General features: G+C 38.2%; 1 protein-coding gene across 9 annotated transcripts in view; it reads left to right on the forward strand.

The window, feature by feature from the left end:
* ptprfa (protein tyrosine phosphatase receptor type Fa) overlaps positions 1 to 15,120 on the forward strand; it is a 189,651-nt gene that overhangs the window by 104,637 nt on the left and 69,894 nt on the right. For all 9 annotated transcript variants that reach the window (XM_042335260.1, XM_042335263.1, XM_042335261.1 and 6 more), the window contains exons 7-9: positions 11,520 to 11,789; positions 12,275 to 12,856; positions 14,837 to 14,970. In XM_042335260.1, the coding sequence (XP_042191194.1) occupies positions 11,520 to 11,789; positions 12,275 to 12,856; positions 14,837 to 14,970 (986 nt within the window). The remainder of the gene's footprint in view (positions 1 to 11,519; positions 11,790 to 12,274; positions 12,857 to 14,836; positions 14,971 to 15,120) is intronic.

Below are 15,120 nucleotides of genomic sequence, written 5' to 3' on the forward strand. Positions count from 1 at the left end.
CTCTTTGAACCCCTGCAGTTATCATATTTAGAAATCCTGGAATTTCCATTTTTTAACCTTTTTTGCATCTTAATTTATGATGTTGTAACATAAATACCTGATGACATTATATGCTTTCCACTTGCGTTAGATCTTGTGGGAAATATTTTCTAGATCAGTGGGAGGCCAGGAGATCTAGGTGAATATCAGGCTATTTTGTGCTTGTCCCACGCATGTGTGAAGAGCACGATGTCTGAGTTATTTGTGTGATCACATCACATGTGTTGCTGCATGCTAACAGCAGCTGAAGGACAACCTCGTGATGAAAAGAGAGCAGTCTCGGGCAACTCCAGGTAGGGAGCGGCTATTTTTAAAATCCTGGTCTGCTCACAAAAACAAGAATGACGGTGAACCTATAGTGTAATAGCTGTTCTAAAACCACAGTGTTAAACAGTATCAACTATTTATTCAATAATTGCTGCAAGATAGCAAACCCTGGGTACATGCTGCAATTAGATGACTGGTTGACTATTTGCTGTGACAATTGGCAGACTGATCAAAACATTTGTCAAGCAGTACAGCCGCAAGTATTTTTCTGCTCCCTGGCCTCGTATGTGTGAACATACAGTATTTACTTTTGTGATCTTAATTAAAAACACTGAGAGGGTATTTTCAGCTTCCTTTCAGTGGGTGTAAATAACTGGAGTTAACCCCAAAAATATAAACAGGAGGGTCTGTGTTAGCCATGAGCCAACAGTCATGGACAACATGGGATTTACTTTGGCTCCTCAAAAGAATCATTGCTTATAATCATTGTTTATAACAATGTTTGTTATATCCAAAAGGATGAAGTTGGGGCTGTGCCAGTACAATAAACCAGAATGATTTTTCTTGTAGTTTACTCTTGAGGATGTTGTGGGAAAAATATGCCGTGGGCAATCATGTGATCCAGTTCCCTTTCTTATCCCAGGTTGTATCCTAGTTTGAAAATGTGTTGTGCATCAACTCTGATTGTTATTTGAAGAATTTTCAAACTATTGAAGCAGAAAAGAAATTGAACAAGCTTGTGTTATGGGCAATTCATAATCAATTCCCAACTATGTGTTTGGGGGAAGGGGAGAAGGATCAGATGACAAACGGGCAGATTTTAACGATTTTCGGATTATTTGCTGGAATCAGTTTTCTGTATAATCAAAGTGATTGTAACAGTTTATTCGAATCTTGTTTCATACACCATTGACCTGGAGGTTCTGAGATTGTGCAGAGTTCTGCTTTATATTTAGCATTATTATAAAGCCAGTAGTGCATAATTTGGTATTTTTTTGATAGTTAAGTGCTGCATGTAAAATGGATGAATAATCTTAACTAAGCAACCTGCCTTTTAATGATGTACACTGTTTACTACGCAGGCATTGAATCTATACTCCGATCAATTATTTGACCATTTTTATAATTGTTTTATCTCCTTAGACATTTCAATAAGTAAATTTAAATTGAAAAATGATTGCCTGAACAGCTATACCACTAGACCATTTGTCCCAATTGAGAGACCACAAAACAAATTTAAATTACAATTTACTTTGTGAACTTTCCTGCTTTTGGTGTGAGGGGAGGATGAATTTCTATTCTCTCGATTATTTAAGCAGGCTTTGTAGTGGTCAATCAGGAATTTAACATTGATGGTATTGACAAAAACGTTCACCGTTTCATCCGTGTCACCTTTGTGGAGTCCCGTAGCATAGTGGTCAGGGCGCAAGCAAGAGGACCCGGGTTTGATTTCTGGGCAGGTTGAAACCTTAGGCAAGTTTCCTTACTCCACATGCCTGTGTTTAGCAATAAGTGGGAACCTGGTTGTTAGTCGATTGGCCACTCAATCCACGATTGTGAGGGATGTCGCTGTGTGCAATTTATTGCTGCGTTTCGCCCAACAAATACACAATTACTACACTTAACAATTCTGTGAAGCGCTTTGATGCGTCTCAACAACATGATAAGGAGCTATATCAAATGCGAGGATTATTATTATTATACCTCCCCATTCAACGTACTTCTATTCAGCAGCAGGTTTGGGGAGCAGCAAGGAAAGTAGATGTAAAGACAAACTAGGTGTTTGTCACAGCCCTTGGTAAAATGAGTAAGATCTTAAATTTAGTAATGCTGAACTAACTTTATTTGAGTCATGGAAATGTCCTGTACATTATGATTTAGTTAAGCTGATAAGTCCTAAAAGTATTGTGACACATTACATTGATTTTCATGCTGACAAATGAGTTTTACTGCCAGTTAATATAACATCGTCATTTCCTCATAAATCTATATTTCACAGATCCATGATCTAACCCTTTTTTTTCAAATTTTCATGTAGAGGTTTTTTTTATTGCAGACAGCTGGTAGGAGGACTACGGTAACCTGGTTGAGGAAACGGGATATTTCAACTGTGTGTTCCTGTCACAAATGTGCCTGCCGTTAACAATGTTTATGTATTCTGTGAAACATTAGAACCAAAATTAAGAGACTAACTGGGACTTCGTTTTATTACATTTTGATTTCATGTTGTGTCTTTTTTTAAGTGTATCAGGCTTTGTATATGGAAAGGGCTGGGAAGCAGACACATTATAAAGTAATATGGTAAAGCTAGATGTATGACTAGTTCTCCTGTAATGAAATTCCAGTTAGAATTGAACGGAATTTATTTTTTGCTGCAAACATTTAGAACACGCATTATTTATTCAATTGGTCATAATGAAATAAAATTGGGACAAGGTCTCTTTTAAAATGTCTAAAACCAAATGGTGCTCGTTTGGTTTAGGGTTGATATTTTGCTAAACGTAATATTCCATCTGCAACCACTGCTCAAATGGTTATCTCTTTTAAATGCTTACCTCAATTGTAAAGATCTCCACAACCTTTAGTGACACTTCTCAGCCCTAGTTTAATAGATTTCTTTTGATATTTTAATCATTTCACAAAGGTCATTTTCTGATGAGCGTGAAGTTGTGGTAAAGTCTGAATGCACCATGTTTTTTTTGGAGAGGTGTGACAGAACCCTTGTTTCAACAGGACATTCAGTCTTGTATGTGGAGTCTAGCTTATGTGTGGGGAGAGGGGTTGTATGTGTGCGCATCCAAATTGTGTGTGCAGCGTGAAAGTCATCAAGCTGGTGTCTTGTCTTGTTTTTTCAGTGGTGTGTGGATTGATGAAGCCTGGCCTGTTTTTACTCTCTCTGTGTTTTTCCTTGTCTTTTTATTCCCTCCTCATCCTCATTGCACTCTACCATCAAACCCTTCATCTCTCAGATCAGCGAGAAGGTTGGTCTCTTTCACTTCTTATCCACCTACGCCACGCCAAATGGACTGTCCAGTAGTGAGACAGAGGAGAGTTGGGGCTTCTGGCTCCCGCCAGGCACGGCCTAGCCCTGCCTGTTAGAATCTAATGACTTTCTGCTTAAATGTCTTTAAAACTTTGTGAAAGTGTCAGCGTGCTGCATGTTAATGTTGTTTTCAATCACTGGCTCTGCTGTGCGCCGTGAGAAGAATCTTGCCTGCTCTCTGCTCCTTTCACATTTGGTAGCTGTACGAGTAATGCTTTGAAACTGTTATCTCAATTCAGCCTTTGACATTCATAAGCATAAAGGTATTTGTTTAGATTTCACAGTTGATCGTCACAAGTACCAGATGTTGTTATTTAGAATTTCCCAAACCAATTGTGATTGTGAAATTATAATTCTTATTCAAATACGCAATTGGCAACATCTTTTCTGAACAATTGGCAACATCATTGAGCATGGAGAAGGAAATCAATCTTGTGAATATATGAGCAGAATTGCAATTCTGGAACCCAAGTTGTTCTTAATGTCAAAGAATTGACCGACTAAATGCAGANTTTTTTTCTGAAGCAGTTGCAGTTAACTCTAGTAGTTGAACTAAGGTTATTACTATATACAGCTTCCACAGTACTGGTGGGGGCGGGGGGAGGGATTAATATAAAATCATTGCAGTTTTTAATAATTTCAAATTGCTTGGGAGATTAGGGAATTTATGTCACTGATTTATATTACTCTTTAGTTTGTTATATAAAAAATGGTTCCCCTTTCCACTTCTTCATTTCCTGATATTTTGAACCCCATAAACAACAAATTGCTGAGTTTCTTAGAATACAATAAGAAAATGTCAAGACTCTTGTCTGTATCACACACCAACCTGCTTGTGATGTTCAATTGTAATATTATCCTGAAAGACCAAGATTCAATGCTCAAAATATGTATTGGACAACAAATAACAAGGCACATTGCTGGATGCTGAAGAGGAGCTTTTATTTGTTACTCTGTTTTTATGTTTATGTAAAGAAATCAATCCGGTAGCTAGCTTTTTTTGGGTTATCAAACAACATGAAGCCTTTAATTAATTTCCATTTGCTGTTTGGGTGGAAAGGGGGAACCAGGAAGGACATATGATTGATTTTGGAACAAATCCTATCATGTAGGGATTCGCACTGACAAAAAAAGATTCAAATTTAAACATTTGCATGCCACAGGCAACCCCACATTCCCATGTTTCAAACCTAGTGTGGGTTGTGTTTTATCAAGGCGTTTCATGTGAATAATAGAATCCCAACAGAGTCTCGTTATTCCATTTAGTGTGTTATTCTCTGAAAGCATTCATGAGGCACAGTTATTTTGTACAGTGACAATATATTCTTTCTTATGAGTGGTTGTTGTTACAATTAATTAAACTGAGAACTCAAACTAAAGTGTAGATCATACATGGTAAGAACAGTTTTAGTATTCATCTGTAGCTGTTAGCACTCTACGTGCTACTGAAAAATAAAAGCTGTAGTGTCCTTCAACTCCACCTGCAGTCTTCCTGTATTATGTACTTTATTTTCTCTCATTTTTTCTGTTGTGGTTATCTCCCTCAGCAAGGAGTGCCACTTGAACCGTACCCTTATATACCATAAATCAAAATAATAACAAAGCTACATGTTCCAAATATTGTACTTAACTTTTTCCATCTGGATTTCTGGCGGGAGTGCACAGCTGGATACCTAACTACTGCCGTGAATTTGATAGACATTGCAAATGGTTAGACACTCTTTTTAAAAATCCATTAAATGGTCACTAAGCAAAGGAGAATTGGAGGTAATGAAAACTATTGCTGGTCTGTACTTCTCAATCACTGCAGATTGAATAAAACCAGTATGAAACATACCCTATGGTATCCAAACCTTCTTTCTATTTCCCTTCCTCTTCCTTGCTCCATCTCGTATCCCTCTCTCTACTTTTCTTCCAGGAATGTAAACCTACCTCCCATCCATGTGTTTTTTTTTCTCTTTCTCTTTTCCCCCCTCCTCCTCCTCCCCCTCATCTGGTAATATCAGCATAATATCTTCATAAAAGCGTTACAATTGAGATGTCAGTTAATATTGTGGTGAACAAAAGTAAAGTGATGTTATTGAAGCCACATCGCACATCATATCTGAAGCTTATTTTTTAACTACTTGCCAATATGTGATGAGCAGCAATCATACAAACTGTGGTGGAATATGATCAATAACTCACTCAGCACTGTAGCTATAAGTTAACAAGATAATGCACATCTCTGGTTTCTCTGTCTGTCTGTCTGTCTGTAACAGCTTTTGTAGACCTGTCTAAGCATCAAATGCTGCTTCAGATTAACTTGCATTTTTGTGTTTATTTAACCTGCCAAACAAAATATTCCATGGTCATAGAATGGCTCACTCTATACTAAACTTAAAGTCCTGGCTTGAAGCCCTCTGTGAAATTGTGCAGTGTTGTTGGGGATCTTGGAAGTGTTAAGTTGTGGAAACTTTCTTATATTTCTTTCACAATTAATAATTTATTGCGTCTCGAGTTTATGGAATGCTGTTTCTTTATGTGCCTATTGTCTTTCCTCAGAATTTCATCATTGAGTTGGCAATACTATTCAGTTACATTTCTTTAATTTAAAAGTAGAGGTTAAAGCTTTGCTATTAAATTGGTACTGAGGTCAGTAGAGGAAAGGCAAAGATACAATTCAAAGCCATTAACCAATATCAGCTATCAATGTGAATGGGGCAGAGCAATCAATAAATGTTCCTTGCTAATGCTACTGTGAAAGTGAGTCATAGCATGTTGAATTATTAATAATCTTTCTGTTTTTCCTCCCTTCCTTTCTCTGGTTGTAAAGTTTAGATTAATATCCATTATATTACAGCTTCCTGCATGCTGTTCTGGGAAGAGCCTGAATGGGATTTTACCCCCAACATCCTGTCTTGCAATTCATTCTATATACAATCTCCAGTCAATGCAAGCATTACCATCGCTGTCATCTTAGAGTGTCTGTAGGGATTGAATACTGTCCAGTTTTGCCATTACTATCGGTACTGGTACCTGAGGTCTTCAAACAAAGTTACTGAGAATGGAGAGGTGATGCAAGATTTAGAAGAGTTTGACAATGATAAGATTATTTGTGTTTTGGGAGAAAAACTAATCTTGTCTGATTTTGACAGCTGATCTGTGGAGTGGGGTGGTACTGTTCCCTTTTGTTTTTTGTGGGCACTGCTCTTGTCTGGCACATTATCCCCACCATTAGTTTCCCTTCTGTGTAAACTGTAAATTACTTTCAAAGTCTATAGCTGCTGTTGCCCTCTGTGGAAAGTATGGTCATTTTTCTGTTACCATAGTATTGGCACAACACTGACACTTTGATTTCAATTGGAACTGGGATGGATGTGTGGATAGGTTGGGGATAGTGATAAAAATCAACCAAATTCAAAAACTTTTAATATTTTATAATTATAATAATGTGCTGATTTTTTTAAATAAAAAAAAGTGCAAGCCATAACAGTCTCTGAATAATAGCTGGATGTTGCTAATGGTTGAAATGGCTAAACATTCCCAATTTATATTTAAATGGCCACAAAATCTAAATCAAATGACAATGGCACTTTGGCCACCGGAGACATGATGTCTTTAACTATCAGTAAAATTGACCACCTCCTCCAGCCAAACACAAAATTGCACAAATTTGCATGCCAACTTGTTGCTAACATCTAAGCAAAGCAATGACACTAATGTGCTTCAGGAAGCAGTTAACTCAGTTTGACTCTACTCATAAAAATCAGCATCTGGGCTGGCGGCTCTCACTTCATGGAGCATGCGATCAGCGATGTCCTTCAGTTACAGTTTGCTGATGTATCTAAAACTGTAAAATTTGAATCTAAATATTTAATTTTCTATTTTAATTAAAGGGATAAAAGGCAAATCGTACCTTTCATGAATGAAAGGCAAATCCAGTGTCTCATTAAAGAGTTACACTTGAATGAGGCCTGCTATCCCCGTAGCCCTCGACACTGCACACATTCAATTACTGTACACATCACTCTGCTGACAAGGTCACAAAAGATAAATAACAAATTGCATTTATATAGAATCTATCACGTCGGGAGGACGTAAAATAGAGTATATAAGTTACTTCTATATAAATCACACAAGTGTCTGCACTCGTATTTTAGATTCTTAAAGATTGACATTGGATGTAGACTCGTTCACCACATTTCATAACATAAGAAAGGAGCTCAGTGCAGTACAGGACTGTACATGTTTAGCTATAATCCATACCCCCAATATTTTCTTACCTGAAAATCAAAATCACACTATCCATCCATATCAACCATCACAAACCCATCTTCTGGGTTGTCAGGGTGTTGCTATAAGCAGGGAGCAGTTCTTGCAGATACCTGCCATGCAGGAAGTCATGTTAGCTGTGTGTGCAGAAGGAAATGACATAAGTGACAACCTGATGACCTGGATGTTGGCGATTTTATTGTCTGTTTATAACACCAGGCCTGAGACATTAGACCCAGGTGTCAACATTATAAAGGGATTTCTCTGAGGTTATATTTGCTTGTACCCGTGCAGCTTTGAGAATCATACTGTATAGTTTTGAATATCCATCCCAGTCCTCATACTTAATGTCCTGGTGTGTTGCAACTCTGGACCGTCCTATTGCTAACCTTGTAAGACATGAAAATTATGGAATCTATGTGCGACATAAAATGTGAATTTGTGTAGCATGCCTTGCTTGCTTGTTTGCTTTAGATTTGTATAGGATTTTGTGAAATTTAGTTATTTCCATTCATAAGTTTACCAGTCCTTCTCTGTCCTCTCCTTCTCCGATTCGTTAACCATTCCTTTCATTGAACTGCATGGGAGCTGTAAGCCTGTTGCATGCGGAATGACTGTAAATACGTTGTCTTAAAAGCTTATGTGAGCCAAGCTTTTGCAAATTGGTCACAGCAAATTTTCCGTGCTGTGGGAACAAACTCCCCATTAACAGCTCATTATCTGAAAGCTTTTTGTTTAAAGAAAGTGGTGTTTCACTTGTGTAAAGAAAAAATCCAAGACTGATGTAGTCAGAATTCAATAGTCTGGAGATGTTCAGTTTGATAAACCGCCATCATGTTGAAACCATTTCCATTCCCATGAGCGGAGTTACTCCGTTGTACTGACATAGTGACTAGTTACTGCAGCAAAACATCCAGTCTGGAGAGTAACAGACAAGCTTTGTACACCAAAACCAGGCAATATTACAGCCTTAACAAGATAAAAATACAATTGACAATATCATTATGGAGACCTCCAAATAAACCCAGGTCATGTAATTATAGTATATAACAGAAGAGTGTCCACATGTGTCGAACAGCATTTTTCGAAGAAACCAGCCTCTAAACTTTAAATTCTTAAAAGATGTAGGAGCCTGTAGTTAGTATAACCAGCCATTAGATCTGTTGTCATTCAGGATACAATAAATCGGAAGGCTTATTTTATAATTAGAATTATCTTAGTGAGCTTGTGATTAATATTTGAGTTTGTGATTTTAATGTTTTGCTGTCATAAGAATTCCAAATTGCAAACTTTACAGTTGTTATGAGCAAATCATGTTTGAGAATGTAGTTCCAACACCCCTCCCGATGAAATAACTTTCGAAGCTTTTCTCATAAGGATCATTTTTTCTTGCATTGAAATTTTTGTTTCAATCTTCCAACTTTTTATACAGGAAGGGGCTGAATTTCTATTTTGTGATTGGCCAGCAGTTGCACAGTTTATATGTGGTGAGATATGCAGTCTGTTCTCACCTTGCAACTGAGGTAGAATTGTGCAGAAATGTATTGCTAAGGACTAAGGAAATTTAACTGGAAAGGTATGAGCGTTCAGTTGATGAATACTGTAAAATAAGATACCTGATCCTAGTACTTGTGATCTGATTGACAGTCAAGTACTCCTGATTCCTTGAGCAACTGCACTGCCCTTCAAATAACTAATTGCCTAATAAAAATGGGAAATATTCTTCTTAAGAAAGTCTGTATAGAAGAAATGTTAAAGGCAGTGATGCAAAGGGGAATTGTGCTCCCAACTAATTTTTGTTCTCACAATAATTATGGTACCTTTAAAAGCATTTATAGAAAATGCAAATACTGAACAGTTTTTTTTCATAAAGTGTTGGTTGGACACATTAAAATTCAGTAAATGATTTTGTATTATGTGTTCAAAAAAGCAAACAAATTAATTTATAAGGCGTTCCCCTCTTTGGTTCTCAAAATGCTGACGGTTAGCAACAGATTGACTTCAAATCCATTTGTAAGATTATCAAAAATGCCTGTTGGGTTTGGGGGTGTACTATACAGCACTGCTAATCATCGTCATGTTTGAGTACTTGTATAAAATTGCTATGTAGGTTGGGTATTTTGTAGTTCTCTGCAGTAGAATGAAGTTCATGTATATTATGACCTGTTGATGTTAACTTGCTGGGTAGACAAGCTTCAGCAACCCACCACATACCAAAAGTTTGATTTCCCCACCCCAGGATCTAGTTTTTAATCCATTTGTTTCCATTCTTGCCGTACAGATAACCAGTAATTCAATTCAACTGGGCATATCATGAGACCTTTTTAATAAGATTTTTTTAAAAAAATGGATGCAATGCTAACTTCTAAATTAAACAGCGCATCAGATTTTTGGGGGGGGTTTTGCAGAAGTGATGTTAAAATGAAAAAGAGAATATGATATTTTCAAGGGATTCTCAAATAATTTTCTATTCATTTTAGCTGTGTTTTATTATTTAAAGATTGAAATGAAGAGAACTCAAAAAAATATTAAGTTAGTAATCAACATTTAATTTGATGCTGTAATTATGGCTTTATGTTTCTGGAAAAGATATTACTGCAATTCTAATTCTGCATCAGTAATTTGAGGATTGAAGTTAATTTGATACTAATTTGCCCCATATAGATTCATAGACATTTTGGCACAGAAGGAGGTCATTCAGTCCATCATAGCTAAGCCAGACTAGCTCCCTACTGGATTTATATCATCTAATGTAATTGTCCTGCTGTTGCCTGTATTATATATGTTTTGTTTTTGCGAATTCCAGTTTAAATGATGCAATTGACTGTTTGAATAGATGCTTATAGAAATGCTTTCCACATGCTAATAACAGTAAAAACAAAAAAAATCTTCCAAACTTTACTAGAAAGTTTCTGGTAATAAATGTGAATTCATCCCCCATAGTTTCCAATTCAACCAGTGAAATAATCTTTCACTGTTTACTCTCTCAAACACTCTCATAATTATACACTCTTTCATAATTCTACCTTTCAACTCGCTTACAGATCGGGATAACCAGAAGTGAACGCATCTATTAAAAATTCCAGTGGTATTCTAAGATGTTGATAACATAAATAAAAAGAATTTAATCTTTCCCGGGCAAAGCAGAACCATTCTGAACAGAGGTTTCTCCTGTTTCTACCATATGCAGTTTGCAAACAACTGGCTCTGCATTGCAGGAACACTACATTATGCCTCATGCAGTAAAAAACAGATTGTTCGAAACTCACTCTTGTAGATTTAATAACATTGCACTCAGCATTTATGTGTCCAATTACATGTTAAGAGGGTTGATTAATAACACTATTGGACAGGGCCATAAATTTAAAAATGGAACGTTACTATACTACTGTGCCACTGAATGATTGGACACAGATTTGTGATGAGTTCTCCACCTGGGAGCATTCTCGATTTCAATCAAGCTATTGGGAGACAGTGGAGGGTAGATGCTTTGCCAGGAAAACATTGCAGAGATCTACAAAGAGTTGTTTGGATCCAAAATTGGAAAAAAAACACACTAAAATCCTAAATCTAAATTGCTCTCAATTTTATCTCTTTTGCAAGTTGTAAGGATAGGAAAGCAAGTCTGCATTTTGATCCATTACATGTTAAAATATTGGTTATGAATCTGATCAACTCACACCATAGACAGTCTGTTTTGTCCTTCTATTTGTGATGGTTGAAGTTGAGTTTACACTGGTACACGGTGATGCCTGACACCCATATTATATAAGAATAGAATTTGCTTAATTATGTATCAGTAAAGCAGTTACAAATTGGCGTGGTGGGTGGGTGTGGCTTGTGCACCCTGCATGGTAATGGTTGAAACTGTTTTTGAATGCTTTGATGATTCTACCGGCAATATCTTCCCTTTCAGTGCGGCGTGTTCCCCCGCGGTTCTCTATCCCACCTACTAGCCATGAAGTGATGCCTGGGGGCAGCGTGAATCTCACCTGTGTAGCTGTGGGGTCGCCCATGCCCTATTTGAAGTGGGTGTCGGGAGCAATAGAACTGACACTGGAAGAGGACATGCCTGTCGGACGAAATGTTTTGGAGCTCACGAACATCAGGGAATCCAAGAACTACACCTGTGTTGCCATGTCTTCACTGGGTGTTATTGAATCAACAGCTCTAATAACAGTTAAAGGTAAATTGGGAATATTGAGACCTCTGACCTCTTTGGTTGGGCAGTAAATGTTGTTTTGTAGAGGGTACTTTTTATCTCTTACCACTCAAAGCACTCCATTGACTGATCAGTGAAAGGTAAGCTTGAAAGCAAAGGAGATTGGTGCGGTCCAGGGGGATTTAGAAACCGAGTTCTAGAGGGTAGTGACAAGTGACTAAAACCTTGCCTTCTAATGGGGTGAAGGAAGCGCCCGAGTTAGCTGAACAGAGGAAGTGGGTGGGCGAGCAGGACTGAGGAGATCAGTCATAGGGTGTGTCAAGGGCATGAAGGCGTTTAAAAGTTAAAACAAGCATCTTGAAGTCATATTTCCTGGGGCATAAGAAGCTGTTCGCGGGCTGGTCTATGAATTAGAGTGAACGGTGAGGGAGGTTGTTACAATAAGAACCAATATTATGTTTATGATGTGCTTTATGATGATACTAATTTCAGTTGTTTACATGTTCTAGCCTTGCCAAAGCCTCCTACTATGATCACTGTCACAGAGACCACTGCTACCAGTGTTACATTGACGTGGGAAACGGGAAACACGGAAATGAATCCATATTATGTGATTCAGTACAAACCAAAATCCTCCGATGGATCCTTTCAGGAGGTGGATGGAGTTGCTACGACACGGTACAGCATTGGAGGACTCAGCCCATACTCGGAATATGAATTCCAAGTTATTGAAGTGAACAATATTGGTCGGGGTCCTCCCAGTGAATTAGTAGAAACTCGGACAGGAGAGCAGGCACCATCCAGCCCACCCTTAAAGGTCCAGGGACGCATGCTGAGTGCTAGCACTATGTTAATCCAGTGGGAGGAGCCAGAAGAGCCCAATGGACAGATTCGGGGTTATCGGGTGTATTATACCACAGACTCCAGTTTGTCCATGAATATGTGGCAGAAACATAATTTGGATGATAGTCTTCTCACAACCATTGGCAGCTTGATCACAGGGACTACATACAGCATTAAGATGTTAGCCTTCACTTCAGTGGGAGATGGACCACCATCTGAAATTATAAAAGTTAAAACCCAGCAGGGAGGTGAGTGCTGAAGTTTTCTCTTGTTTAGTTTAATAATTTTACTTTTTAAACTGAATGGAAGTGCACAGTTATTCTGCTCCTGTTAAAACTGAGTTTAGTTTACCCCTGCTTTTAAAAATATAGTAATTAATCACTAGGGGCCTTGTGACTAGGGGGCTTTCACCTCTGGGACTTGGATTCAGATGCAGCTCAGAATGGTGATGTGACTTTTCTATTAGTGATAAGTCGCAGAACTCCACAGTGAAATAATAAGATTTGTTGATTCTTCTGCAACTTGTCAGGAGTTGTCACTTCCCAGTATGAAAGTGGCCATTATTATAAATTATTGTTTGGTGAGCATTTTGGAATGCCACACTGTCAATTATTGGGTTGAGTTAAAACTGATTGTCCTTAGTAGTAAAAACAGAAAAGCAGATTATTTTCTCGAGGGGGAGAGACTGGATAGTGTTAGTGTTCAGAGGGATTTGGGTGTCCTTGTACACCAGTCACAAAAAGTTAGTATTCAGGTACAGCAAGCAACTAGGAAAGCTAATGGCATGTTGGCGTTTATTGCAAAAGGGTTAGAATACAAGAGTAGGGAAGTCATGCCACAGCTGTATAGGGTCTTGGTGAAACTGTGCCTAGAATATTGTATGCAGTTTTGGTCTCCTTATTTAAGAAAGGACATACTCGTCTTAGAGGGGGTGCAGCGTAGATTCACTAGGTTAGTTCCTGGGATGAAGGGGTTGATCTATGAGGATAGGTTGAGTAAACCCCTAGAAGAATTAGGGGTGATCTTATAGTAATATAAGATTCTTATGGGACTTGACAGAGTACACAGTGTGAGACTGTTTCCTCTGGTAGGAGAATCTATAACTATGGGTATAGTCTTAAGATGAAGGGTCAGCCTTTGCGAACAGAATTGAGAAAACACTTCTTCACTCAAGGGTGGTGAATTTATGGAATTCTCTACCCCAGAAGCCTGTAGATGCTCAGTCCTTGAACATATTCAAGACTGAGATTGATAGATTTCTAAAGGATAGAGGGATTAAGGGATATGGGGATAAGGCGGGCAGAGGTTAGAAGATCAGCCATGATCTTATTGAATGACAGGGCAGGCTCGAGGGGCCGAATGACCTGCTCCTAATTCCTATGTTCTTATAGTCTAGACAAAGCTGTAAACTGCACTTAGCTTTAGTTTATGCTTGTATATTTCTAATTTTCTTTGCTCCACTGAGAACGTTTGCTGGAGTACGGTTCCATGTGCACCAACAACCCTCGATTATCTTAACTAAATGATCATTTTCTTCAAGGGATCACACACTGGCAGCTATTCAACCACTGGGAGCATCACTGCTGAGCTTGATCTTTATCTCACCTGCGACTCACACAATTACACTTTTCATCACAGGTCACTACGTGAGCAAGCAGCAGCAGGAACCTCAAACTGATTTTTTCCTATCCCTAGATCAGAGGGTGATGCTCGTTTTAGTGTTGTGGTGGTGCATTCTTGTGAATGACTGGGGTTATGGGTAGGCTAGAGTATACACAATGATGGTAATGGAAGTGGATATGCAAGGGAAAAGTGGGCAAGAGGAAGAGAGGCTAAATCAATTTAATTTTCAATCTGGGTAGTTAATTTGCTATTAATTCCAATACCCTTAACCCTTTCTTTATTCAAAAAAAACATTTACAGCTTCACAAAGAGGAATACATGGTCTCAGTACAAGAGAATCCCATCATAACATGGTCGTAGGGGCCTGGTCCATAAGGTACCTGCCCATCGTTGCCATTGCACCACAATTATTACTTTGAAATGCAATTTGAAAAAGATTGTGAGGTTTTCAAGATTTTATGTTGGATGAGACCTTGCAACCAGTGAAATAAGCTATTTGCACAAATACTAAAGAGGTTGAATATCGAGTTTTCATTATGCAGTAGTTGGGACAATCTGCAGTTCTTGTATCAGATGATTACCTATTCTGGATTCTTCCCCTACAGTTCCTGCTCAGCCAACTGAGTTCCAAGCTGAAGCAGAGTCTGATACCAGGATTTCACTTTCTTGGTTGCTGCGTCAACAAGAGAAGATTATCAAATATGAACTGATGTACTCTGAAGAGTTTAATGGAAAAGAGGTACATGTGATTCTAAGTCTACGGGGAGGGAACGAAGGGCAATGTAAGATTCTGACCAGATTAATCACTGATGGCGCACTGGGATACCATACTGTGTGAAAGGCGTGATATAAATGCAACTTGTTGTTGAAGTATGAATGATTCCTGTTT

The sequence above is a fragment of the Callorhinchus milii genome, unplaced genomic scaffold (assembly GCF_018977255.1).
Source record: "Callorhinchus milii isolate IMCB2004 unplaced genomic scaffold, IMCB_Cmil_1.0 Scaffold5, whole genome shotgun sequence".
Lineage (NCBI taxonomy): Eukaryota > Metazoa > Chordata > Chondrichthyes > Chimaeriformes > Callorhinchidae > Callorhinchus > Callorhinchus milii.